The sequence below is a fragment of the Zingiber officinale genome, chromosome 5A, assembly GCF_018446385.1.
Source record: "Zingiber officinale cultivar Zhangliang chromosome 5A, Zo_v1.1, whole genome shotgun sequence".
Classification (NCBI taxonomy): Eukaryota; Viridiplantae; Streptophyta; class Magnoliopsida; order Zingiberales; family Zingiberaceae; genus Zingiber; species Zingiber officinale.
In genome coordinates this window covers 1,898,929-1,924,790 of record NC_055994.1, presented here as the reverse complement: position 1 = coordinate 1,924,790, position 25,862 = coordinate 1,898,929, and the positions used below count along the sequence as shown (strand labels likewise).

General features: G+C 35.2%; 1 protein-coding gene and 1 long non-coding RNA gene across 4 annotated transcripts; both read left to right on the top strand.

Moving 5' to 3' along the window:
* The first annotated feature begins 1,357 nt into the window (after positions 1 to 1,357).
* LOC121979261 (MADS-box transcription factor 50-like) lies at positions 1,358 to 20,154 on the top strand. Its single transcript, XM_042531220.1, has 7 exons — positions 1,358 to 1,788; positions 7,840 to 7,924; positions 19,054 to 19,115; positions 19,208 to 19,307; positions 19,391 to 19,432; positions 19,528 to 19,569; positions 19,712 to 20,154. The coding sequence occupies exons 1-7, from the start codon at positions 1,607 to 1,609 to the stop codon at positions 19,850 to 19,852; spliced, it is 654 nt and encodes a 217-aa protein (XP_042387154.1). The 5' UTR covers positions 1,358 to 1,606; the 3' UTR covers positions 19,853 to 20,154.
* A 4,368-nt stretch (positions 20,155 to 24,522) lies between these two features.
* On the top strand, positions 24,523 to 25,710 carry LOC121982570. 3 transcript variants are annotated; one of them, XR_006112131.1, is made up of 4 exons: positions 24,532 to 24,910; positions 24,993 to 25,047; positions 25,165 to 25,347; positions 25,658 to 25,710. It is a non-coding gene; the product is annotated as an uncharacterized LOC121982570 (long non-coding RNA). The 3 variants fall into 3 exon arrangements; XR_006112130.1 differs by lacking the exon at positions 25,658 to 25,710 and adding an exon at positions 25,429 to 25,649; XR_006112129.1 differs by lacking the exon at positions 25,658 to 25,710 and having other exon boundaries at positions 24,523 to 24,910; positions 25,165 to 25,420.
* Positions 25,711 to 25,862: the final 152 nt, after the last annotated feature.

Genomic DNA, 25,862 nt, shown 5'->3' with positions numbered 1-25,862 from the left:
TATAACTCTCACCGAGCTCTTCCAGACGGCCTCATGCGATCTAGAGAGAGTTAAATTGTCGTGAGAGCCATCAAGATGCTGATTAAGCATAAATAATAGATGTTTTTCAATTTAATCTTACAATACTTGCCCATTCTTATTCTTCACTGCACTATACACCATGATTTTATGTGCATATTAACGCAAGCCCTTCTTTATTTCGTACTGCAGTTGCACGGAAAGTAGAAACCATGAGCGTGTTCGCCAGTGCCTTCTTACAAGCCTATCCTCGTGCGAATTTGTAGCGTTTTAATGGACGCCCGTCGAACTATAATTAGTTCATTATTAACTAATTTAAATTCTTAAAAAAAATAAAACCTATCTTATTAATAATTAATAAATCGAAAAATATTTTATTCATATTTGAAATTATCAAATTTAAATCAAACTCAAATATGTTGGATAATTTTTATGAGCCAAATTCATACCAATAATATTTTATTCGATTGTTCACGAGCCGAACTCCAATTGAACTAGAATTTTTTTTACATAATTTTAATTTAAATATAATATCTTCAAATTAACATTCAAATAATTAAAATTGAACTTAAATTTAAATTATTCTAAACTATTAGTTCGATTATATATATGTTCGAATCTTGATTCGAACCAAATTCAATATATAGAGAGAACTTGTACTTTAGAAGTAAAGTTTTATTAACTTAAATTTATTATAATTCAATTCCTAAATTTTAAAATTTTGAATCATAAAAAAAATATATATATATATATATATATATATATATATATATATATATATATAATATATTCTAAAATAAAATAAAAAAAATATTCGGATCTCGAACCCAAATATTAATATTTTTTTTCAAATTCTTCATTTATGAAATTTAATTCATGATTTTTAAATAAATAATTAGGGACATTTTTAATAATTACAGTTACTCGTGACTCATGAGCAAACAAAGGAATTTATTATTTCCAGCAGGTCTAGTTTGAAATTTCGGGTTTAATTTGGGAACGGTGTTCCGGGGTCCGGAGGAAAGAGAATCGTCCACGTCGGACCGTACGGACTCGGCCGATGTGCCCCCCCCGAATCATTACTGTTGCTGTACGAGGTGGCTGCCTGTACCCCCACAAGGCGGGCCCACCACTGTTCCAACCAACTTTAATTTACATATATGTCACATCCACATTATTCTCGAAGCGCCAAAAATATCCCACCGCTATTATTATTATTATTTTATTGATTTACTTTTTTATATAGAATTTATTTCAACTCAAATTTATATATTTTTTTTTCAAAAAAAACCAAAAAAACAAAAGAAGAAATTCTCCCGTTCGGCGTTCTTTTTATGGCCCAATAGCCGAATCGGTGGGGGCGCTGCCTGTGTGGCTTGGAGTCGTCGCCGGGTCGCTAGAAGTCGCCCTCCTCCACTCTTTCTCGATCCCATATCTGGTAACCTCGATTCCTCATCTCCTTCTTCCGATCCGATCCCTCCTTGTCGATCGTCGCGTGGCCAGGACTGATCGGAGCTCCTTGCTCGCTGATTTTGCTGCTCGCGGTACGATTCGGCGCTACCTCCGGGTGTCTTATCGATCGGTCGAGATGGTGAGGGGGAAGACGCAGATGAGGAGGATAGAGAACCTGGCCAGCCGGCAGGTCACCTTTTCCAAGCGCCGGAGAGGCCTGCTGAAGAAGGCCTTTGAGCTCTCCGTGCTCTGCGACGCCGAGATAGGCCTCATCGTCTTTTCTGCCCGTGGGAAGCTCTACGAATTCGCCAGCTCCAGGTCGACCCTCCTCCTCCTCCTCTCTCCCTCTCTCTCTCTCTTTCCATCTCCTCTTCTTGCTGTTCGATTCAGTTTCTTTCTAGCTCGCTCTTGTTCAATAGCTATTTCCGTTGAGATTTCTTCGTTTGGCCGTCCACTTGCTAATTTGGTCGTGGTTTTGATTTTCTTTTTAAGGTTGCCTAGTTTTTTTTTTTTTGTTTGTTTGCTCTTTTTTCTTCTCCACAGCTTACTAGTTCGATGAATATAGTGAAGTTTTACTGTTTTTCATGAAAATAATTGCTTCATTGGAAACTAGTTAATAAATGTTCTCCTTCTCGTTTAAAATCCTTATATACATCATACTGGCTGGATTTTGGACAACGTACAGTCTTCTTTTTTTTCCTCCTGAGATAGGCAAGAGCAGGTGTAATTGTTTTACCTGTACAACCAAAGAGAGCTAAAGGATGCGTGCAGTCACGTCACGCCGTATGGATACACAGCTGGAATTAATTATAAATTGCTTAAATCTATAACGGGAATAATACTGGTGGTTTTGAACATAGCTCAACATAGCTTGAGCCCCTTTGATTTTTGAATTGTACGTTTCGTTCAGCTTTGCCACTAGTGTCCATTGTCTAGCGCATTATGACAAATGCTTTCTTACGCACTTGTTCACTTGAAGCATCGCGTTAAACTAGTGTAAACAGCAATTCAACCCTAGAGAGGAAAACCGTATTCAGGTTATTTTTTCTGTACTTAAGTTTTGTTCTCACCGACAAAATTTTATTTATAATTTCTTTAATCTCATCCCGTAAGGAAAAAGGATCATATTTGGTTCTTTACAAATTAGGATATACGTACTTTTCTATAAGATTAGTATATTCGACCTTGTTGTATAGACAAACTCTTAGTCTAGCCTAAGAAAATATGGCTGAAAGGAAAGACTGATCCCAGGAACTCTATGTCTCGTAAATATACTACCTTAGCTAGCTTTTTATACATCCAATAACGAATTACCCAAAGTAGCTTAACTTTAATTCATATAGTTATTAGCCATGTAGCTGAACTTCTGCGATCTACTTTTAACTTTATCAATTACTTCCAGTGGAAATCTTTATTAATACAATGTGCTATGGAGGAAAGTTTAGCAAAAGGATACTGTGTAATACAAATTGATTATTTAACCTTTTTATCTAGTCATCTAGTTTCCCACTCATTTTTAATATACAAATTTAGCCAATTATCATGATTAATATTCTTCCATTTTTTTCCCCTTCAGCTTATGTAGGAAAAGACTTTTCTATTTAATTTTCATTCATTAACTGTTCACTCTTCACTGTTTGCTGTGCATTCTTCAAGTTCTTGTCATCGAAATAAACACACCCTCCATCTTAGGATTGGTTGAGAATTTCATTTGATTAATCTTTAATGTTGAACGTACATGATACCGCATACGTATGTGCAGTAGGAGGCAGTTCAGTTGTTCTATCCACGTGATCCCATCTCAGTGCTTATGAGAAATTTCATTTTGCTAAGAAAAGTTAAAATGATTTTCTTTCAAAACAAATTCCTCTTTTGAAAAATTACCGAGCCCATTGTTATTGGTCAAACTTACTTGATTATATGATCCAAGCAAAGATGCATAGGATGCTCCAAAAAATAAACTATATAGGGACTCATGGAGTTTCTTCTTTCGAGTTATTACCCTTTCATTGCAGTAAAAAAATGAAGTCATCATCTTACGATCCCTCCAGAGCGATCTCACATATTTTGAAAGAGGGTAAATCATGAGGACATTTGCCCTAGTTACCAACCGTACCCCTTTGCAGCATTCCAAGATCAATACAGAGGAGGTAAATCACGATAACTGAGGAGGTAAGTATTTTTTTTTTTTTTTGGGGGAGGGAGAGGGGGGAGTTATACGGGGTGCATGGATTTACGCTATGCTAGCCCCGAGATTCGCCCCCCCCCCCAGGATCTCATGTGGCAAACAACCATCCACTTACCATCTCAACTATGCCCGTGGGAGCAAGTTGTTACCCTTTCATGCATCATGATGCTATGGTAATTATCTTGATACAACTTAGATAAATTAATTAAGTTTTTGAGTAAAGAAAATTGAATTTGCAACATCAATGAAATATCTAACTCAAATAGAATTTGCCTAATTAAATACATGAACCTTAAAAAATGAGCAACTATGCACCAACCATGTTATACGTTAATCAAGTTTCACTTTTTTTTCATTGTTTTCAAATCCTTTTATATGTAGTGAGAAAAGGCATAACACTTATGACGACATAAGAGTCATGTAGGTTACTATGATCTATGTCTTAATAACATAAGCTTGTGTAGTGACAACAGTCACGTCCAATTTAATATTGATTTAATTAAACTATTTAGATAAATTAAAAAAGGAAGAAGCGCAGGTCATATTTTATGTATTCCATGCATAGTCAACATGAAAATTTCTTTTACATAGAATTCATAAGTTGAAACATATGAATTATTATATGTTGCAACATTTATCATGCATACCTTATGTGTATTAAGTTGCTAAAGACATTTAAAGTGGTGAACAATGTTCTAAGTCCAAAGATCACCTCTCACTAAAATGGAGACTTGTTACCACATTTTTTACATGAAATGTCATGAATTAATACATAATACTTATTCTTCATGCACTCTAGCATTTTTTTTTTGTATTATTCTATTAATTGAAAATTCTCAAATTATAACTTAACTCTTCAAAGATCTCTGGATTAATTTAATTATGCAATCAATTATGTTTTAATTGTGAGAAAATTATATTCTTAATTCCTTTGATCACCAAAGTTATTAGCAGATTCATCACTTTCTATGACCATGCAATCATTTATGCCAAGCTTCCTCGTTTAGTTTTTTAACATCTTCGTACGTATCTTCAACCATCAATAACTTTTCTGTTTTTATGTGTTTTTAAAATAAGGTTAAAGTATTTTAATGCTTCTAATAAAAATGAATAAATTAAACAGAAAGTTGGACCCACAACAGAAGATATAATTATAGCTTTAAATATTTAAGCACTCTAGTATTCACTACCCTAATAACTCTAATACCCTCGGAAGATGAAACATTGATATTGTTTATCTTCAACTTGAAACTCTAATACTTCCTCTTCTTTCTACACAACAACAAAAAAAATAATAATTAAGTCTTTATCCCACTAAATAAGATTAATTATATAAATCATTCTACATTATTAGGCTCTCTATTAATATGGATATTTGTCATAGTTTGATATCACCTATCTGAAACATTTATTTAATGCCTATGTATGTATTTGTACTATTTTAAATGTGTCTTTCAGAGTTTTTCTTTAATAAACATAACTATGACTTTCTCTCAAATATTTTTAATTTTTATTTTGTCTATCCTCATATGTTAGTACATCCATCTTGAAATCTTTATCTTTATAACTCTTATCTTTTACTCGTATGCTTGTTTCATAATCTAACATTCAATTCCATATAATATACCAAATTTAATTGTCCTTTTATAAGACTTTCTTTAAATTTAAGAGATATCTTATAATCACAAAGAACATCTGATCTTTTCCTCTATTTCAATCATTCTATTTATATTCTATATAAAACATATTTATTAACCCTTTCATTCTTTTATTAAAATGAGTCTAGATACTTAAAGGTCTCGGTTATTTTTTAGTGTAATTAACCTCTAGTCAAGGTTGACTAGGTTGACCAAGTTCAAGTTGACTCAAGTTGGGTTTTGATGTTTGATCATTATGTTAATTGGTCGAGTAAGAGGTTGAGTGGGTTAAGTTGATCAGATACTTAACCGTCAATCAATATGATTAGTTGGTTAAGTAAAAGTCAAATAGGTCAAAGTTGACCGGATACATAACAAATTTGATAAGATATGATAAGTCCAAGTAGATTGCGGTTGACCAGACACCTAACGATCAAAATTTCAATAAAGAGTTAGCAAGAGAAAAGTTCAAGTGAGTTATGGTTTGATCGAACACTTGGTGATTGGAAATCCAATTGGGAGTTGACAAGAGAAAAATACAAATGAGTCATGGTTGACTGGACACTTGGTAATCGAAAGTCCAATAGAGAATTGACATGAGACAAAAAGTTCAAATGACTTATGGTTGACCGGGCATTTGATGATTAGAAGTTTAATATGGAGTTGACACAAGATGAAAAATCCAAATGAATAATGGTTGATCGACACTTGGTGATAAGAATTAATTCTAAATAGGTTAAGGAAGACTAGATGTTTGGCATGGATGAATTCTTTATAGGTGACCGAATACTAGGTGTGTGAAGTCTCGATAAGTTAAGTATGACGAGATGTTGAGCAAAGGAAACTCTAGTAGATTGACAAGGCTAAAATAGGACTAATAGTCGATTGCTAAGTAGTAGCAACCGACTTGCAAACCCTAAACCTCAAATTCAGGGTCGGGAGCTTTGGGAGAATGGGTTCTAACGAACTAAACGCTCCCAAATGAGCCCACTCAGACTTGAGTTGGATTACACGTGTGATATTACCATTCAACTGCTGGGTGATAACCATCGATTGTTAAATCAGTTTGAACTAACAGAATGCTCCCAAATTGATTAGTCAGTTCAACTGGTGACTAACAATCGATTTTTGTATCTCAACAGTCAATTGATGGTGGTTAAACAGCGTGGAAAAAGTCATTGCAAGTGTCAACGATTGAATTGAAGCAAAGCAATCTATTAATGAAGGCTAGCAATTGATTGGTAGGTGGAAATCAGTCCAAACACCAACTTATAAAAGAGGTTTTTTAGGTAAATCGGAGGCGCTGGTTCTTAAGGGTTTAGAGATGAAGTGCTGCTATATTTTCTACTATCAAGAGGTAATATAAATCAACACAAAAATATCCAAAGTAAAAAAATTTACTTGTAAAGTTGTTTTTTGCTTTCTTTTGTATTTGTATCTTTGTATTGCTTGTATTTGCTGTGAAAACGTTGTAAGAAGTTTTTCGACCTCTTGAAGGTATCCAAGAAGGAGAAGATTAATAATGATAGTCATTAGGACTAGACCTTGGACGTAGTAGATTCTGTATAGTCTATTTTTATTCTACTGAGTCTAAAATCTTTTATTTCTAATACTTTACTAAGATTTGAATTTAATATTTATTGCTTTATGTGCCTCAGAAATCAAAATCAATATTATCTGCAAACTCTTCTTCTTTCTAGGCACTACTACATCTATATATCTCCAATAGAAATAATTGTTTTCTATGTTCTCCATATCTTGCTACTAGTTTTTGTTGGTGTTGTAAAGTTGTAAACATAGTTCTATATTAAAAATACATAGAAATGATTATGAGTTTATAAGAAAAAGATATCTCCATTGACATAAAGTCTTTTGAGTAGAGCCCAAGAGCAAAATCATGAGAGCTTAGGCCTAAAGTGGACAATATCATACCATTGTGAAAATATCTATTATTTTTGATCCTTCAATTGGTATCAGAGCGAGGTTGCTCTTCACCAGACTAACCGTCGGAAGAAGCACGAGCCAGAGCTATGATCTAAGATCGAATCATGTGGGTGAAACCTTGAACAAAGTAGGGGTGACTCTAAGTAAGTCAAGGTGACCCGAAGCACGAGGGGAAGTTCTAAGTAGGTCAAGAGTGATCCGATTCATGAGGGAAAACCTGTGGTCCTTTGTTTGAGGGGGAATTGTTGGAGTTGTAAGGTTACAAACATAGTCTTATATTGAAAGCACATGGGAAAAATCATGTGTTTATAAGAAAAAAATATCTCTATTGACATGAGACCTTTTGGATAGAGCCCAAGAGTAAAATCATGAGGACTTAGATCCAAAATAAATAATATCATACTATTATAGAGATATCTAAATTCTTTCAAACCTTCAATTTCATCTTTATTTATTTTTGCGGACTCGTCTTCTTGAAGTTGCGTTAGATGTAGGTGTCTAAGAGCATTTGCTTTCCTCTTTATTTGTTCTTATCATTAACTATTTAAATTTCTTGACTCATAGCGATCTATATGATTTTGTTATCTGTTCAATTTGCAGAATGGAAGATACGATTGAGCGTTATAAGGCACATGTAAAACAAAGTATTTCAACTAGCAACAATGCCATACAACATGATAATAAGGTTTGCAAATTTTCACTATAAACTTACGTTTTGAGTTTATATTTGCAGAATATATACTAAATTTGATAAAATGTTAGCTCATTTGTAATAGATATGTCAAATTTTATTTTCTTCCCCAAGTTTTAGCTTTTATAATAATGCCTTAAATATGCACTAAAGATATTTAATTGAACAAAAATGAACATCAGAAGTATGATTTTTTAACTAGAACATTGGATGACTTATATAATAAAATTTCCATTTTAAAAATATTTTTAAAATTTCATGCATACAATTTTATAAAAAACAATTGAATTTTATTATAAAATTATATTTGTAATATATTCTTTTGTTTTTATGTAGCTATAGAACTGTTTAGTTTCTTATTAAAATAAGATGCAGTTAGAGGTGTAATTTGAGTTGGATTGATTGAATTTATTGAAATCCTTACCTGCGTGATCAACAAAATGGTAACAAACAAGAAGTTTTGGTGGACCATTTAAAAATTTCCTATAGCTTAAGAAAAATCTGGGATTTTTTTTTTTAAACTTTTTGTGCTAGTGATAATATTTATATATATAGCTAGCTTAAAATAGTAAGTTTTCTATGATAGGAAAAATATAATAGCGTAGAATTCTTTATTAAAATTTGAATGCGCCAATCTAGTTTTTAAATAAATCTATTTAATTTAGTTAAAAATTTTATTAGGAAGAATAAGTCATATATAAAAGGGGTATAAACCCATGTATTAACTAGGAAGATTTTTTTTCTAGATACTAAACTATGTCCTTAAACCTTAGATCTTGGCCGCCATAGCCTCCATCTTTCAGCATCTTACCTCACTCTAAAATTCTAAACCACCTTTTTCCCCCTAAACCCTATATCATGACCACCAATGCCTCCACAAGAATCGTGTCTACTATGCCTCAAAGTCGCTTGTTCGCCCTATAAATCATTTTTTCTAATATAATAGTTCATTCTTTTATTCTTATTTATCTAATCTCTTTTATGTCACCCATTATAAAATCTGTCTTTTTTTTCTTCTACTTTTTGTGTTTTTTAACCATTCCATCTTCTATTTCTTACCAAAACTTTGTTATCTTTCTTTAGTTGAAATCAATAAAGGATAAAGGATAGTACCAAATGATCAAAATTTGGTCCGTCAGAATATATATATATAGGTATTTAAATAATATCATATGTATATATTAATTACATACATGTACATGCATGTATGTATTATAATTGGAAAAATAAAGATTTCTAATTAGTCAGATTCAGATTCTGACCAACAAGATTTACTGACCAATAAATTTATAAGTTAGAATAATCACTTTCATCATTATGATTTTGTTTCTCCTCACTTTTTCATCACATATTATTTCCTCCCCCACATCCTCTACACATCTATTGTCATCTCTAAGTTCCACAACCCACGCTTCCAAGTTCCGCCGCCTTCTGAAAAAAACTAGAAACAAAACCTAGAAATCGAGAATAAAAATGGAATCGAGAAAATAAACAGAATCCAAAATATAAACAAAACTTATAACAGAATCAGAACCCAAAATAGACCAGAATCTAGAACGCAAAATAGAAAATGAACATGGAACCAGAACTCAAAATAGAAATGGGCTCAAAAATTCAAAACCCAAAATCAAGAAATAAAACGGGAAACCAGAGCCATAAAATAAGAAATCAAAACCTAGAATCTAGAACCTTGAAATCAAAAATAAAAAACTAGAAATCAAATCATATAGAAGTAGAACCGAAAAATTAGAAACCAAAACCCAGAACTAGAATTTTTAAAAAAATAAAGAAAAATCAATAGCAATGGCGACATCATCAATGACCGTCTAGTCTCAGTCGTCTAGAGGGATGTTTAGGCAGTTGATTTTTTTTATTATTTTTATACATAATATTATAAATAATGATTATTCTTTATAATATTTATTTTTAATAAAATATATTAATTAAAAATTAAAAATTTAATATAAATATTTAAAAATAAAAAAATAATTATATATATATATATATTAATCGGATAATTTTATTATATTTTAATTAAGTTTATTTAAATTATCTCAAGTTAGAAGTTGATTAAAATTATTAATTTAAAATTATTTAATTAAACTCTAACTTACAACTTACCAACGTTTCCGGTTTCGGATGGGCGAAGAGTTTGACGTATCGCTAGGACCATGCGACGAGTGCGTACCCATTGCTGGGCTAGGACGATGGATCCGAACTCGTTGCCGGGCTCGGGTAGTCATCGAGTTCGGACGACGCTTCCCGGATGGGGCGACGACTCCAGACTCGTCGCCGGACCCAAGTGACGCGTTAGAACGCATCAAGGTGGCAAAACGGAGGCAGCGACAATGGCAGTAGTAGAAGGAAGTGAGTTACAACTTAAAACACCACTTGAGACAAAGGCGGTATGACTGATGCTCGTCTCTGTCTAGGCGGTACCTAGGTGGCTACCTCGACCACCATTTAGAATACTAAAAACTAAAATACAAAAATCAAAAACAAAATCCAGACCGACCACATACACTAGATAGATAAACTGAATAGACTAGAAAAAGGAGTATTTAATTAGGTTCTCTCAAATTATTGTATCTAAATTGGCCATAGAAAACTTTAATTTACCTTCTTGAGGGGAGTGGGGAGTGTTGAAATATTCAACAATTCTTATTATATATATATTTTTAAAAAGTGTAGGAAAAAAATATAATACCGTAGAGTTCTTTATAAATTTTTGGATGAGTCAATTTTGTTTTTAGTTAAATCTATTTAATTTTATTAGAAAAATTTATAAGGAAGAATAAGACATATCCTCAATGTATAAAAGGAATTAGGATCTCATATATTAGTTGTGTGAACAATTTAAGAGTTAATTTTTCTAATTTCCAACCTATTTAGATTCTTAAGTTTTCAAAGGTTAAAAAAGGATGTATAGATCATGGGATATTTGGAACCTAATGAGCTACCATAACTAAGAGATTTCCTCGTGTCTACAAATCAACATAAAGATTTGAAGCTATATATAAGTGTTATCCTAAATACAAAAATATTTTCAAAATTATAAATTATGCATTTAAGAGATTTGTCCTAACTATTTAGGAATCACTATAGAGATCTTGTCATTCTATTAAACTTTATATAAAGTTATATTAGTATTCAAATTACTTAAAATATTTTTTAGTATTTTGGAAAAAAAGTTTCATTGCCAAGAAAACTTACTGATAATATTATTTCCTTAGTGGAATAAGTAGAGACTTTAGATATGAAGCTAGAATATCTAATATACATAGCTTGTATTGAAAGGCAAATAATCATATATAGCTAAGTAATCTCTTTAATTAGTGAATATAAACTTGCCTTCTCCCAGCTAATCTGTAGCTCCATAAGTTCGTTGTGGACTTTTATGAATGTAAGGGGAAATTTCTACTCATTTCAAGATTTTTTTTTTTTAATAATGTTAGAACCTAAATAATAGAGAACCATGAAAGCTTGACAAAGGAAGAACAACTACTGCAAATCCTTGGAATATGGTTCTATTTGATGGAGTCACACCAAGAAAAAATGTTTTGTGCACACTATGGGTATCTAAACCCATCTAACTGCCCATAAATACCTTGCAAACAGCTGATATATTGGCATCTAAATTTGACTTGTCAAAATGGGTACTCAAAACTTAACTTATTTTGTTTAGGTTCCCCATTAAATAGGTATCCATTGTCACAATATTGCCAAATTTGAGATCCAAAAATTGTAGGATTTTTTTCTACCACTTAGTTATCCTCAAGTTTTTCATCCTTTCTCCTTAGTTGATTTATAATGACTAACACATTTGTACATCAAGTTCTTCTCTCAAAAATTAGAAGGAAACCATTTTTACCTTCTCATTTTTATATGAAATTTGTAGAATATCTCAAGCTTGTTTGTAGTTGATGGCACTACAACCTTGTCGAATGCGGCCTCTTTCAAACCTTAATAAATAAGAAAAAGTCTCCTTGGCCTTCTGCCTTAGTCTTGCAATTTTCTCCCTTTGATTTACAGTGAGATTTTGCTCATCTTGAAACTTTTGTAGCCTCTATCAACAATTCCTATACATCTTTCTTTTCAAATAAAGTGTTTATTTAGATACTCAAATTTTTGTAATTGTCAGGAAATAAAATATAGGAAATAGGTTTATTGTCATCATACAAGATCTCTGATATCACTTTATTAGAAATAATATGCAATAGAAGCCTAGTGGACATTCACAAATAAATTGTAAGACTGCATAATGGTTACAATATATGTGTTGAACTAGGTTGTTACATAATATAAATATACATGTACATAGTATACCTTTTAATGCTCTATTAGAATTCTCTCGCCCCTAAGGCTGCTCTCTAATGTATGACGACAATCGAATCTTAACCTCAATGGCAAATTGCCTCCACTAGATTTTAAGGGCTCAGTTAAATGTTGTCATTGTTGCTTAAAAAAACTAATGTAAGTCTTTCCGTGCATCTCATCTTGGCACAGTCATGATACTTATCTTGAGCTCCACCACCCATGAGTATTTTGCTCTATTCTCCCTTCTTACCAACTGTTTGATCGGATTTGTACGAGACAAAGACAAGGGTTTATATTGGGTAAATGATACTATGTAATTGATATATATGGACAATATAAGTAATTATATTCGAGCTAACTTGATTTTAATTTCAGTACACAAGTGAGATCATAAATTTTGCTCATGTCAACCAACAAGACGTGAAAATTAAAACTAACAGTGTGTCTTTCTAAAGTGATCAATTTGAATATAGTTCAATCAAAAAGGACATGAAGATCTTTTCAGAAATTATGTGAGTAGTACTAACTGTTTGAAAGAGTTTGGGCTATTGATAATAAGCTTAGATTAGATCAAACTGTTTTGGGGTTCACATTTGTTAGAAAAAAAAATTATGTAAAGGCTTTGACAGAATGAAACACATAAAAGTTTAGAAGAGAGTCTAGAAAATGTGTTATTGCTGTTGCACGTGTAGAGGTAACAAACTTCTCTGTATCACTTGTTGCAGTTGAAGAGCACTATATTATCGCTTTTTATCGCTCTTTGGAATTCATACTACTTAAAAGCACCAATAGTTCAATCAATCTAAACAATGCTTAAGTTCGTTGGTTTTGGTCTCACTTTAAAAAAAAAATCCAATGCTTTATGAATGAAAAATTATCTCCACTACGAATTCACGTGATGCACATGTGAAGAAAGACAATTATCCTAGTTTCATCTTTCTCCGTAGAAAAAAATCACAAGTAAAGCAATGAAAAACATTAATATGATTTGACATAAATCTACTTTATGGAGAGAAAATCGCATCTATTTATTGACTTGGAGGATCTATTACTGAAATCATGTACCTATCTATGTAGACTTTTCTTTTAATACCAAAGAAGAAAATATAGAAAATTGATGTGGACGTTTTGGTTGGATGTCATTATAATCAGAAATAAATTATTAATTTGGACTAAATTTATTATTATCTAATTTGATAATTTGAAATAAATATGTTACTATTTAATTAGCTACTGAATAAATATGTTATTCTTATTTGGTTACTGTTTACTGTCCAAATTTACTACTGTTATAAGTAGAAATAAATAAAGGATATTTATTTATTTGATTCCTTGTTTCCTTAAGGGATTGTCTTTTCCTTTTTCTCCTTGAATAATCCATGTAATTAACTCCTTATAAAAGGAGTGTTATTATGAATGAAGGGGAAGAAAAATTGAGTAATTGAGACTCTGTCTAGGATGAGTCTTTCCTCCTCCTTTTCCCCCTTACGTGTTGCATGACCAAGAATGGATCCGGATCTCGACCTGTGACTCGATCTTATACTTGGGACCATATCAACTTGGTATCAGAGCCGATCATGGGTGACACAGATCCGATCGCATCCAAACTCGATGACTTCATGGAGAAATTGACCTCGCATCAGCAAGTTTTTATGAAGCAAATCACCTCCCGCCAACAAAGACTAGAGGAGCAGATTGCCGAGATTTTCCATACTGTTCAAGATGCTAGACAACGACCTTTGCCCACTGCAGACAGCCCAACCAGCGCAGAGTATGGCCCTTCGAGAGGCTTAGGGGTCAGACCTGAATTGCAAACTAATGGCACTATGGCTCCGCGATACTCAAAGATAGAGTTCCCCACCTATTCTGGAGAAGGGAATCCGTTGAGCTGGGTTAAAAGGTGCGAAAAATTCTTTACCAACCAAAGGACCACAGAGGCTGACAAGGTTGGCCTTGCTGCTTTCCACTTGGTAGGGGAAGCCCAACTTTGGTTTGATTAGGTAGAGCAAGAAGAGGCAGAGATGACTTGGAAGCAGTTCAGAGACCACTGTCATATCCGCTTTGGCCCGCCTCTAAGCAACAACCCTTTGGGAGAGCTAGCAAATCTGAAGTAGATAGGCTCTGTAGAAGACTATCAGCACCAATTTCAATCTCTCCTCGCCCGAACCTCGGACCTCCGACCCCGACAACAGGTTGACTTGTTCACAACAGGGCTAGTTGAAGATCTTCGTATCGACATTGAGCTACAGAAGCCTGGAAACCTAGGCATTGCAATGAATATGGTCAGGGCATTAGAACAGAAGCAATGCTTCCATCGAGGCTGGCGCCCACTGCGTACAAATTGGGGCGGAATCACATCCAAGTTCAACCCTAGCAGTGGAGGCCCTCTTGTAGCAAAGACCAAGGCTATGGGGGACAACAACAAAGGGACTCCACCTACCTCATTCTTCAAGCGTCTATCCCGCGCGGAGATGGCAGAACGAAGAGCTAATGGCCTCTGTTTTAACTGCGACGAGTCCTATTCCACGGGTTACAAGTGTAAGTGCCTATTCCGGATTGAAGTACCGGATGATGACAGTGAAGGTGAGGAAGAGGGGGAGACGCACCCATAAATTTCCCTCATGCTATCAGTGAGGTTAGAAACTCACAAACAATGCAGCTGTTGGCCGCATCACACGGGATACTTATCTCGGTATTGGTGGATTGAGGAAGCACACACAAATTCGTGCGTGAAGGGCTAGTGCGGGACATGAAGGTGGAGATTCAAAAGCGACTAGGCCTGAAGATATGTGTTGCCAATGGAGAGCGCGTGCCAAGCTTAGACCTTTGCAAGTTGGTACCCCTACGGGTGGGCAAAGATACCTTCTCTGTTGATTTCTATATGCTTCCGTTGGAGGGTTTGACGTCGTTTGGGAGTTAAATGGCTACGCACCCTAGGCCCCATTATATGGGACTTCCGTTCCCGGACGATGAAGTTTGTCCTGGCGGGCAAGGAGGTCCTTTGGCTTGGTCACCCGTTGGAATCGAAGCCAGGTACAACCATGATACGCAGCGAGGAATTCATGGGAAACAAACTGGAGTCATTGCTTGAGGATTACGATGACTTATTTCAAGAACCTGCAGGCCTCCCTCCACCTCGAAACTGTGATCACCGTATCACGCTCTTGCCAAGATCCACCCCCGTGGTGGTCCGCCCTTACCGCTACCCACAGCTGCAGAAGGATGAGATCGAGCGACAATGCACCTAGATGCTCATCCAGGGTATCATCCACCCTAGTAAGTCACCTTTTTCGTCATTAGTTCTGCTGGTGAAAAAATAGGATGGCTCGTGGCGTTTCTGTATCGATTATCATGAGCTCAACAACCGTACAGTTAAGGATAAGTTTCCCATTCCAATAGTGGAGGAATTACTTGACGAGCTCCATGGGGCGCAGTACTTCACCAAACTAGACTTGCACTCCGGATACCACCAGATTCGGATGGACCCGAGGGATATTGAGAAGACAACCTTCCATACCCACCATGGACACTTTGAGTTCCTGATCATGTCGTTCGACCTCACCAACGCCCCGTCAACCTTTCAAGCACTAATGAATGAAGTCTTCCAGCCATATCTCCGTAAGTTCGTTTTGGTTTTCTTTGATGACATCTTGATCTACAGCCCCACGAGGGATACTCACTTGGGACATTGTCGGCTTGTCTTTGAATTGTTAAAGGCTAACCTTTTATTTCTAAAAAAACCCAAGTGTTTCTTTGGTCGGTCCCAAGTATCCTACTTGGGTCATGTTATCCATTCCCGAGGGGTCAAGGTGGATCGCAACAAAATCCAGGCGATTGAAGAGTGGCCAAAACCTCAAACTTGCAAAGCTCTCAGGGGATTTCTCGGACTAACAGGCTACTACCGCAAATTCATCTAGGCTTACGGGCAAATCACAACCCCTCTCACGAGTCTTCTTAGGAAGAATGCATTTAAATGGTCCCAAGAGGCTGAAGAGGCATTTGGGCAATTAAAGAAGTCCCTATCAGAAGCGCCAGTGCTTAGTTTGCCTAATTTTTTCAAAGAATTTGTAGTGGAGTGTGACGCTTCAGGGAGTGGATTTGGAGCAGTTCTTCAACAACTAGGGCACCCCGTTGCTTTCTTTTGTCAAAAAATAGCAGAGCATCATCTCAAATTAGCAACATATGAACGAGAACTCATTAGTTTGGCCAAAGTCGTTATCCATTAGAGGTCGTACTTGTGGGGTCGCCACTTTCTGATACGAACATACCATTATAGTTTGAAGTACTTATTAGAGCAGCACATCACCACATCACCCCAACAACATTGGATTAGCAAGCTGATGGGCTTCGACTTCCGAGTGGAATTTAAGGCAGCCCATTTGAATTGTGCCACAGACGCCCTCTCCCGCTGTCACAAGGAGGAACCTATTATAATGGCTCTTTCTATTCCCTGTGCAGAGATCTTTGATAAGATACGAAGCGAAGTGAACTCTAATTTTGAGCTGTTCGGGTTACTACGCCGAGTTCAAAGTGGAGAGGAGGGGCCCGAGTGGGAAACTTGGGATGACTTAATCTTCTACAAGGGCCGGATTTTCCTTCCCGGCAAATCTCCACTGCTTCCCACAGTGATCGCAGTTTTTCATGAGGCGGGGCATGAGGGGATACAGAAGACATTACATCGCCTTCGTGCCGACTTCTATTAGCCAGGTATGAAGCGGGATATCTTGAACTTTGTGAGACAATGTGTTACCTGTTAGTACAACAAATGGTAGAACTTGCAACCAGCAGGTCTACTTCAACCTCTTTCCATCCCCGAACAAGTATGGGTAAACATCTCCATGGACTTTATTGAGGGTCTTTTGAAGGTGAAGGGTAAATTAGTCTTGTTTGTAATTGTGGGCCGTTTATCCAAGTATGCTCATTTCATTCCCCTAGCCCATCCGTATACAGCGATCTCAATGGTTGCGATCTTCTTTATTGAGATATTCCGCCTCCACGGAATGCCTGAATCTATTGTCTCTGATCGTGATAAGGTTTTCCTTAGCTCCTTTTGGCAGGAATTGTTCTGACTTTGTAGAACCAAGCTATCTTTTTCTTCAACCTACCACCCACAGACTGATGGACAAATAGAGATGGTTAATCGTACCATTGAAATGTATCTGCGTTGCCTTGTTGGGGATCAACCGCAGAAATGGCTTAACTGGCTTCCATGTGCTGAGTATTGCTACAACACATCTTTCCATACTGCTTTGGGGGCTACACCATTTCAGCTAGTGTACGGACGAGAGCCCCCTCGTCTCTTATCTTATTCTGGAGGCTCTACTCGTGTTGCTGCAGTAGATCGCGCCTTGATGGAGAGGGATGAGGTGCTTCAGGTGGTGAGGGCACGTTTACTGCAATCCCAACAGCGGACCAAATTGGCTTTTGACTCCTCTCACCGTGAATTGAGCTTTGCAGTGGGTGACTGGGTCTGGCTGCACCTACAGCCGTATCATCAACGCCAACATCATCACAAGTTGCTTCCCAAATATTTCGATCAATTTCAGGTGGCGGCACGCATTGGGTCGGTTGGTTATAGACTTGATTTATCGCCTGGTAGCCGCATCCATGATGTTTTTCACGTCTCATTGCTAAAGCCATATAAGGGCTCTCCACCAGATAATGCGGGAACCTTACCTCAGATGTGTAAAGGTCAAGCTTTACCTGTTCCCCAGACAATTCTGCGCAGCCGTCTTAACAGAGGGACACGGGAGTACTTAGTGCATTGGGCAAATTTCTCCATTGAAGATGCTACTTGGGAACCGGCCGAGAAGTTCTTCTCCGTCTACCCAACCTTCGAGCTTGAGGACAAGCTCAACATCGAAGAGGGGAGTGATGATGTGGACGCCTTTGTTGGATGCCACTATAATCGGTAGTAAATTACTAGCTTGGAATAAATCTGCTACTACCTAATTTGACAATTTGGAATAAATCTGCTACTACCTAATTAGTTATTGAATAAATCTGCTACTGCCTATTTGGTTACTGTCCAAATTCTGCTACTGCCCAAATTTGCTACTGTTATAAGTATAAATAAAGAGCATTTATTTATTTGATTCCTTGTTTTATTAAGGGATTGTCTTTTCCTTTTTCTCCTTGAATAGTCCATGTAATTAACTCCTTATAAAAGGAGTGTTATTATGAATGAAGGGGGAAGAAAAATTGAGTAATTGAGACTCTGTCTAGGATGAGTCTTTCCTCCCCCTTTTCCCCTTACGTGTTGCATGACCAAGTACGGATCCAGATCTCGACATGTGACTCGAACCTATACTCAGGACCACATCAAAAACCTCATATTAAGTTCTCTCGAAAGATAAAAATTCTTTCTGAAAAGAAAATTCTCCTGGACATGATAATGGAAAAGTATCCCAAATTGTTGAATTAAAAACTCCACCTAAATGCTTCATATTCCTCTTTCTTATTCTTCTATCAAATTTATTTATTATTTTCAACATTTTAATCACCCAAACATTGTTCTCGCATAGAGTTAGCATATACCAGTCATCTCTAATTTGTCCTCAAGCAAGACCCTGCACCTGGAAACCAGCTGTGAAGGCCAATGAGTTTAGACAAGAAACCGCCACTTTTGCTCTTGAACATGTAGTTTCTGACAATGCAGAAACTGAAGAATCCTATGTGGTTTTCACTTCTAATATGGTCCCTCAAGTTCAATGTCACCTAGATTTTAGTGATAAAGTTAGTTTTGCGTTTTGCATTCCATAAATACTTACATGTTGGATTCTAAAATCTATTTGTCCTTCCTGAAGTCAAGGAGGCATGAAGTGGCAAATTTGTTGGAGAAGATTGGACATCTTGAAACCTCTAAACGGTCTGTTCACAGTGCTAGTCGTCATCCCTCTTTTAGCTTTTAAGAATTGCAATACTTTCTTACGAAAATTTGAAACTATCTACATGCCACAGGAATATCTTAGGTGAAAAACTAGAATCACATTCTCTGGAGGAACTCCTTGAATTGGAGACCAAGCTAGAAAACAGCTTGCGAAGCATAAGAGCAAGACAGGCAAGATCTTGCAAAATTAACTTGTACTATACATATAGATTCGTTAATAAGCTAGTTGAGATTCTATATGCTTTGTTTTCCAGTATCAATTACTAGAGCAGCAGATTGTACACCTTAAGGAGAAGGTAGATCAACTCAAAATAATACAATTTTGTTAATTTTCTGCAAGTGATTGAATTTTTTACTTGATGACTTAGTATATTTTTCTAATTTGATTTAGGAGAGCCACCTAATGGAGCAGAATAAATTACTGCGTGAGCAGGTATCGAATTGTGATTCCACTTTTGACACATAATCCTTCAAAACTGCAACGTTTTCTTATCATAAAGTAAAATTAGACATCTCGAGCAATTAAGTACTCTCTCTCTCTCTCTCTCTTTTTGGATTTTCTTGATGTCTTTAAGTGCAAGCTACAACTAGAGCTACCATTTGCTATTCCAAAGGAAGTTTCATATGGCACAGCCACTCAACAAAACGAAGTAGAAACAGAGCTTTGCATTGGCTGTCCCGGAAGAGGAAACAGAACCAGTGCCATACAAATCTGATTGCCAAGAGTTTAAAAACACAAGGCAGTGAATATTTATGATTGTTTCTCTAGAATAAGTAGCACAACACAGTTCTCTTATAAGGGTTTGTAGAAAATCTTCTTTTTCCCCAAATGAAGAGCTCTTCACTCGGAACAATGTGACAATCACTTGTGCAGCTACACAATCAGGTTCATTTAATTTTGACTGTCTGCTTGTGAGTGATTGAGATTTAGTAGAGATTGGATTGTATCTGTTAAGGAGGATTTTATGTGAATCCACTTAAAAACCTTTTCTCGTTAGTTTTATTCGGAAATAGAAGATGAGCACTAAAAGCCTTGCATAGGCGGCTACTCAGCTAATGGTTAATTAATTAGTTGTAATGGACTCTTCTGTACATCAATTTGCAGATATAAATTATGTTATATAAATTGCCTGTTAGCACAACTACCATTACAACCAAAATGACTATTTGATTCCTTTGAAGTGTCGAAAATAATGCCAGTTATATTTCTTGCAAATTAGTTTTAGTAATTATAGATTTAGATTTGTTGAGTAGGATATGTTTTGAATCAGTATAAACTTATCGTGTGAATAACAAATTAATATTTAAAGTTAAATTATTTAGGTGACTGAAAAATTAATTTAATTTGAATCAATTTTTTTTTTAAAAAAATTGATAATCATATAGAGTTCAAAATAAAGAAAAATAAGCATGGATAAATTTAGGAGAATTCTAAAAGTGTAATAATGCTAATTGTATAGGATCATGACTCATAGAGCTCAAAATATGAAAAAGGTTGCATATGAATAGACAAAATAAATTCAACAGGATCTTGTCAAAGATCTACAATAGATATGCAAAGAACATAAATGAAAGTGTAAAACAGAAAAGTGTAAATAAATATGGAGAAAAAATAATTAAAAAGAGACTTAGTTATAAATTCTAAAAGTTTATGGACTTTTTTTTGAAAAAATTTAATTAAAACCCCAACCAAACCCCCCTCCCCCCCCCTCTCTCTCTCTCTCTCTCTCTCTCTCTCTCTTTTGTATTGCCAAAGTTTTTTTTTCCTTTCTCATCGTCGAAGCTTTTTTCCCCTTCTCCCCATCGAATATTTTTTTCCCTCTCTTTTCTTCTCCCCCCTAATCTCCTTCCCTTTGTTCTTTATCATGTGTTCTTCTTCCTTCCCTAATTTCCTTCTTATTCTTTCTCTAATCCTAATTTTGCCCTCAAAATTCTACTACCATCCACGTGGTTGTCGTCACATGTTGTTGTCAATGCCGCTATCGTTTGCTGCCAACACTGCCGTCATCACTTTGTCGATGCTCCACAACAAATGTCTTTTGATTGAGGTGAAGTTTTCTTGCTTGATCTCTTTAGATTATAGATTTAAGTGTTTAAAAAACATATAGTGTTAATTTTTCATATATTTATATTTTTGTTTGCTAGTCAAGTATGTCAAATGTTTACAGATATTGAGGTTTTCTGTACATTTGATGTTTGATTTGTTATATGAAGGTGATCACTTTCATTGATAATCATTCAAAAATTTAATCAATTGAATCACATCATTTATTGCATGGATAGACTCATCCTATAATTTAAACAACATCTTATAATAACAACATGCACATGAAAGGAATCATCTTATTAAAATTGGATAGTTATATAACTAGAAAAGTATATTTTTATAATATAAACATTTGACTTAGTACCTCTACCAATATGTGTGAAAAATAAAGGATCCTTAACTCTCAAATTTATTCTATCAATTTCATTTATGATTTATTTTTGAATATAAATTGTTGGAAAAATAGTCATTAAATTAGGTGATTATATTTCTAAAGATTATGTTAATGATAAATTATGTGAAATAATATTGTTGAGGTATTTTAAGAAAATGTGAGATGAATCTACTTCAAACAAGTCATCTCCCCCTTCACCACCACCTCCTCCTTTGTCTTCTCCACCATCTCCTCCTAATGCTGACTCAAATGAGTATCCTAGTGGTCTTGTACTAAGAAAGCACACATTCTTGAGTATAATGTTAATGAAAGAGAGATTGTTTGACATTACTATTTACAAAAAGGTCTATTTCAACCTAAGAATCATAAATTTCCTTGGCATTCTTGTCCAAAGGAGAAATGAAGATTTCGAACTATATGGTTTAGTCTTCATTTAAATTGGCTAGAATACATCATTGCAAAAGACATAGCCTTTTGTCTTTATTGCTATTTATTCAAAGCGGATCATGATGGTCAAAGTGATGGTGATTCTTTTGTAACTAAGGGGTTTAAAAATTAGAGAAAGAAACAAAAAATTTCATTAACATGTTGGAAATCATAGCAACATTTATAATAGGTGTATGATGGTGGCTTATGACTTAATGAATCAAAAACAACATATTTAAACTTGTTTGGTCAATTAGTCTAGTCAAGTAGTTGCCGATCATCATATTCATTTGACAATATGAATTGATTGCATAAGATTTCTAACGCGTCAAGGATTAGTATTTCATAGTCATGATGAATCAACTAACTCACTCAATCATGGTAATTTTCTTGAACTGTTAATATTTCTTATTGATCATAATGAGGATATCAATAGAGTTACACTGGACAATACTCCCTTAAACCTTAAACTGACATCACCTAATATTCAACAAAATATTATTAGGTCATTGTCTATTTAATTATTAATTCTATTCTTGGAGATCTTAGTGATGAATTTTTTACTATATTGGTTGATGAGACTCATGATATATCTATTAAAGAACAAATGATAGTTGCTTTACAATTTGTAGATAATAGGGGAAATATTGTTGAAAATTTTCTAGGCATTCTACATATAAGTGGCACTATTACCTTATCATTTAAGACTGCTATTGATTCTTTGTTGTGCCAACATGGATTATCTATATCTAATTTACGGGGAAAGGATACGATGGAGCTAGCAATATGAGAGGAGAATTCAATGGATTAAAAAGCTTAATTATGATGGAGAACAAGTTTACTTATCATGTTAATTATTTTGCTCATCAACCGCAACTTATACTTGTACTGTTGCTTAAAATCACATAAGTTTTTTACCTTTTTTTTTTGATGTGGTTGTACAATTGAACAATATTGTTGGAGCATCATGCAAATGAAGAGACATACTGAGAAACAATTTGAAAAAGTTGTTAATGGAATTTGCAATGGTGATGTCTTCACTGGATAAGGTATAAATCAAGAGAAGATATTAAAAAGAGCTATGACCATACGTTGGGGTGCACATTATAATACATTGTTGAGTTTGTGATGCTTGTATCTTTTAGTTATTGATATCCTTTTATTTATCGAACATGAGGGACAAGATCACAAGCAAAGGGTGCAAGCAAATAATCTGTTGGAATTGATGGAAAAATATGAATTTATATTTCAGATGCACTTAATGAAGAATATATTGGAAGTCATGAATGATTTGTCGCAAACTTTATAAAGAAAAGATCAAGATATTGTAAAGGTCATGATACTTGTAAGATCAAGCAAACATCAACTGCAAACCATGAGAGTTGATGGTTGGGATTTGTTACTGAATGAAATTTATTTATTTTGTGTTAAATATGAGGTAGTCACCCCGTACATGGAAGACTTGTTCGTCTTTCATGGGAGATCATGACGAAATATTGAAGGAAGGATAAATCTTCACTATTATTGCGTTGAAACATTTTATGAAGTGATAGATTTGCAACTTCAAGAGGTGAACATAGAGTTGCTGTTATGTGTGGTTTATCTTAATCTATCAAATTCCACTACTAGAAAATTAGGCTTTTGAGACAAATATTTTAAGACAGCCACAAAATTCGTCTCAAATACTAAGTAATTAAGACAGTAATAATAGATGTCTCAAAATTTTACATGGAGATATTAATTTTAAGACAGTATTTAAGATTTTGTCTCAAATTCAACTAAATAAGACACATAATAAAGACGGTTAAAAATATAATTATATAAGACATTCAAATAAGACGGTAAAAAAGTATTTGTCTCAAATTATCTTGAATATTACTACTAGACATAAGGCCTATAATGACACTTTCTTGATGACACTTATTAAAATATGTACTTATAAATATTTTATAACGACACTCATTGATTTTAAAAATAAAATATCAGATTAGACTATCTATAATGACATATTTTATAAATATCATAAATATTAATTAGTTTTTATTTTTACATTAACCTAACTTCCTCCCTCTTGTTCCTGTTTCCTTTCCGCAGCCGCCCCTTTTCCCCTCTGCATCTCTTCGTAACCGACTATTTTCCTCTTTGCCACTACTAGAAATATAACATATCACGACACTTTCTTCGTGACATTTAATTTTAAATGTCACTATAAATAATTTTTAATGACATTTATAAAAAAAATTATTTTAAATATAAAAGTATCATTTTAGATAATATATAGTGATAGATTTCATTAATGTCACTATATACTCCAGATACCATTCTAATAATAACTTAATTAAGCCTATTTGCATCTTTTTGTTTTTCCGTACTCTAACCTAACGCTAATCCCTCATCACCGCGCCGATTTCTTTCTTTCTTTCCTGTTCTCGCTGTCCCGCCGCTCACCCGAACTCAAGCACCGCTCCTCTCCCTTTCTCTTCTCGTCGTCACTGCTTCTCTCCCTTTCGCCTCCCTCTCGTCGTCGCCGCTCCTCTCCTTTCCTCCTCCCTAATTTGCTCTCGCCACTCCTCTCCCTTTTTCATCCCTAATCTGCTCTCGTCGTCGCCACTTCTCTCATCCACTCTCACGCATACCTGTGCTGCCGCCGACCTACATCGCGTGTCACCACCACGATTGCTCCACAACACTGCCTCTACCGTGATTCTGCCTTTCTGCTCCCTAACCCATTCTCGTCGTCGCGGCTCCCTAATCTTCTCTCACCGTCGCTGCTCCTCTCACCCACGCTCACTCATCCTTGTCGTCGTTCCTCTCCTTTTCTCCTCCCTAACCTGCTATCGCCATCCATCCCTGTTACTGCTCCTCTCGCCATCGACGCTCCTCTGCTAGTCGTCGCTGCTGCCAAAGGTACTGTCGGTATGAACTTCAATAGAGGAACAATAGTTATGGAAGTTTTGCTCATTTCTTATTCATTTCTTGTTTTTTTTAGGTTGTGGATTGGAAGTTTTGATAGTCACCTTGCTCCTTTCTACAGAATCAAATAGGTATATATAAAAATAGTTTTAAGTTTCAGTCCTTATCTAACAAGCTTCACTTGTATGCGTGGTTGGTTTATTTTCTTTCAATTTTGATGGATATGTTTCTATGTGTGATATCATTAGGTGTTTCAGCCCAGGGATTGTCAGGAAGAACATGACCTTCCACAGGTTTAATGGAAGATCCATCAGCATGTGCATCTTTTATATCAACAATACTTATGGGCTTGTCTGTGTGTTTGCTCATATTGGATTCCTGTAAGATCCTTTCCTCATGAACAGCAGGGTTATCAGACACAGACTTTGAAGGTGCAATTTGAAACTCAGGCTTCTGAACCATCCTCCCTTGTTTATAGCATTTTTCATCAGCGACACCATCATGTTGAACAGGTCCTACATGAAGGACAGGATTGAAGATAATTTCATGCTAGTCATGTATAGCCCGATTAGTTGAATTATGGATATCTTGAGAAAATTTAACAGTCTCTGATCCATGTGGAATGGAGACAAATTCCAATTTATTAGCTTGACTAGGTGTACTGACCAATTGTTTATTTTTTTTCAAACTGCATGAAATCATCTTTGATAGTTTCATTACTTTGGCCTGGTGGTTTTGTAGATAATAAAGACTTCTCAGAATGTGAGACCAACTCTCCCTCAATTATGTTATCATCTCTTTCAGCAATGGATTACGTAGCATCTAATTGCTTCCCTATATGTTTGTTACAGGAAGTGTTAAATTCTCTTTTTCAGAAACGACATGCATACTTACTGCATGGATATGACTCAAAAAGGAAACATCATGCTACTACATGGTTGAACTA

What these genes read in the sequence shown, in the direction of transcription:
- LOC121979261 (XM_042531220.1), top strand. Translation starts at nt 1,607, where the DNA reads ATGGTGAGGGGGAAGACGCAGATGAGGAGGATAGAGAACCTGGCCAGC. An exon ending in TACGAATTCGCCAGCTCCAG is followed by an intron (nt 1,789 to 7,839) that starts GTCGACCCTCCT and finishes TTCAATTTGCAG; the next exon opens with AATGGAAGATACGATTGAGC. An exon ending in TTGTACACCTTAAGGAGAAG is followed by an intron (nt 19,433 to 19,527) that starts GTAGATCAACTC and finishes AATTTGATTTAG; the next exon opens with GAGAGCCACCTAATGGAGCA.